This window comes from Oryzias melastigma, linkage group LG20 (assembly GCF_002922805.2).
Source record: "Oryzias melastigma strain HK-1 linkage group LG20, ASM292280v2, whole genome shotgun sequence".
In the NCBI taxonomy this organism is placed as follows: Eukaryota; Metazoa; Chordata; class Actinopteri; order Beloniformes; family Adrianichthyidae; genus Oryzias; species Oryzias melastigma.
Window position 1 is genome coordinate 7,228,724 of NC_050531.1, and position 2,427 is coordinate 7,231,150.

The following is a 2,427-nucleotide window of genomic DNA, read 5'->3' on the forward strand; positions in this document are numbered from 1 at the left end:
TAATTTTATAATTCCATTTGAAAAGAACTAATTTGTGTCAAAAGAAAATACAAGTTCCCTGTGCTGCTCCACGATGGGGAGGGGAAGAGGGGGCTGGGTTGCCTTTCACCAACATTCCAACCCATAATGTAAGGGTAAATTTCAAATGAACTACTGCCACTCTGCAGAAGCTATGTCTTAGAAAACAAGTTATTTTTTTATTTAGGCTAAAACAACATACCGTATTTTTCGGACTATAAGTCGCACCGGAGTATAAGTCGCAGGGGCCAAAAAATGCATAATGAAGAAGAAAAAACCATACATAAGTCGCACTGGAGTATAAGTCGCATTTTTTTCAAGTAATTTATTTTACAAACTGGTTGAAAAAAACGATATTACATCATCCTGGAAGGTAAGTTATAACATTCATAAGTGAATAGAAAACAGGCTGAATATGTGTCAACACATATTCACATATTAGCATCATGAAAAAAACAAAAGGTGTAGCATTTATATAACATAACAGTTTTATTTAACTAAAGCCTCAAGAACTCATCAACTTTGTACCTTTACTGTAATTAATTGCAAGCAATCTCACTCCATATCACTAAATCCGTTAAATTCTTCGTCCTCTGTGTCACGTCTGAATAACTAAAGTAAATAAAGTAATTGCATAGATCACCATAAGAGGGCACTCTAGACTTACGGTCCATATCTCATCTCATTAAAAATTCGTATATAAGTCGCACTGGAGTATAAGTCGCAGGGACATTCAATCTATGAAAAAAACCGCGACTTATAGTCCGGAAAATACGGTAATCATAATTAAAAGACCACTTGTAACACTTCAGATGGATCAAAAAGATGATCGGAGTGGCTCTTTAAGGCAATATTGCAAAAAAAAATAAATAAATAAATAAATCAGAATAGTCATTTCAATTAAATCTTAAAAAAGCAAAAATCCACCAGATCTTTATCGTCGGAACCCACCTGAATAGTTTGTGAAGTTTTTCAGGTCATCAAGACTAATTGGTACATGAGCTCCAGATATCAGCACCTGTAAATATTATCCTTAGTTAGTTTCAACAGAAGTTTTTTAAATTGTAGTTTTTCCTGGTGTTTCGCGTGATACCTGGATCTCCTGCTGATCAAACATCCGCAGCCACTCGAGGTTGACCACGTTGGCCAGACCCTGTCTGAAAGCCAGGCAATGAGGTCGGATCTGTTTGTTCAGCCTGTAGTCTGCCACCAAATGGATGTAAGCGATCCGGTTCGCTGTGGTCACAGGAATGTCTTTGCCTCCTGGCTTCAGTTCAACCACCTGGATGAGAACGACAGTTTTAAGATCTATTTTGCTGTGCACACAAAAAAATCATAAAGTATTCCCACAGCACATATGATTTCATATTCACAAGTTAAACCAGCAATAATGATGTTTTTAGATGGATTTAAATCAATTATAAAAAGGAAATTAGATTTTTCTGTGGATTGTGCTCGTATGAATGACTTAGTTTAATTTGAATAAATAAAGTAGATTATAAGCACTCAAAAGAATAGTTTATACCCAAACTGCTGTTGTGAATTCTTCAAATAAAGCAAACATCACACAATGTGGCATTAAACAACATATCAAAATGCTATTCAATTAAAAATGGAGAGATTTGAATCTTCATTTTTTCTGTGATTTTTTTCACAAATTCTACAAACCAGATAGAAACTGAGTGGTCACAACAGATGACTGATAACATTTTTTTTTTTTTTTTAAACAAGAAAAACTAGATAAAAACTAGATGCTAGTGGGAATGCTGTAAGCTGAATTTGACCGCTAAAGATGCTAGTGCTGATAGCTGAAAATGCTTAAATTAGTAACTAAAAATGCTGAAGCCGATTGCTGAAAATACTGAAGCTGATAGCTGAAATCGCTGAAGCTAAAAGCTGATAACTTTGCGAAAATGTTAGCTAAGTGCCAAATTAGCCTAAAAAACAGGTAAAATGTCTAATTTAGCCAAAAAAGCTAGCATAAAGCTAAGATATTAGCTAAATCCAAATTAGCCTAAAAGACTGAGAAAAGTCTAAATAGTCAAAGTAGCTAAATCATTGGCTAAACTCTAAAATAGCCAAAAAAAATGAAAAAAAAGTCTAAATTAGTCAAAATAGTTAGTATGTAGCTGAAATATTATCTAAGCTCCAAAATAGCCTAAAAAAGTCTAAATTAGCCAAAACAGCTAGCATGTAGCTGAAACATTTGCTAAACTCTAAAATAGCCTTGAAAAACTGAAAAAAGTCTAAATTAGTCAAAATAGTTAGCATGTTGCGTAAATATTAGCTAAACTCCAAAATAGCCCAAAAAATTGGTAAAATGTCTAATTTAGTCAAAGATGACATGTTGACTTTAAATTGCAGTATATTAAAAACCGTAAGGAGTTAAAAAAAAAAAAAAAGTTCAAG

The 2,427-nt window shown here is 33.5% G+C and overlaps 1 protein-coding gene and 1 long non-coding RNA gene across 3 annotated transcripts in view; one reads left to right on the forward strand and one right to left on the reverse strand.

Annotated features, from left to right (window-relative positions):
• Positions 1-2,427, forward strand: part of LOC112151362 — a 31,149-nt gene that overhangs the window by 24,426 nt on the left and 4,296 nt on the right. The window lies entirely within an intron of this gene.
• Positions 1-2,427, reverse strand: part of ube3c (ubiquitin protein ligase E3C) — a 29,758-nt gene that overhangs the window by 2,942 nt on the left and 24,389 nt on the right. Inside the window, exons 21-22 of the mRNA XM_024280248.2 lie at positions 1,112-1,300; positions 970-1,036 (exon numbers count right to left, since the gene is read on the reverse strand). Of these exons, the coding sequence (XP_024136016.1) occupies positions 970-1,036; positions 1,112-1,300 (256 nt within the window). The remainder of the gene's footprint in view (positions 1-969; positions 1,037-1,111; positions 1,301-2,427) is intronic.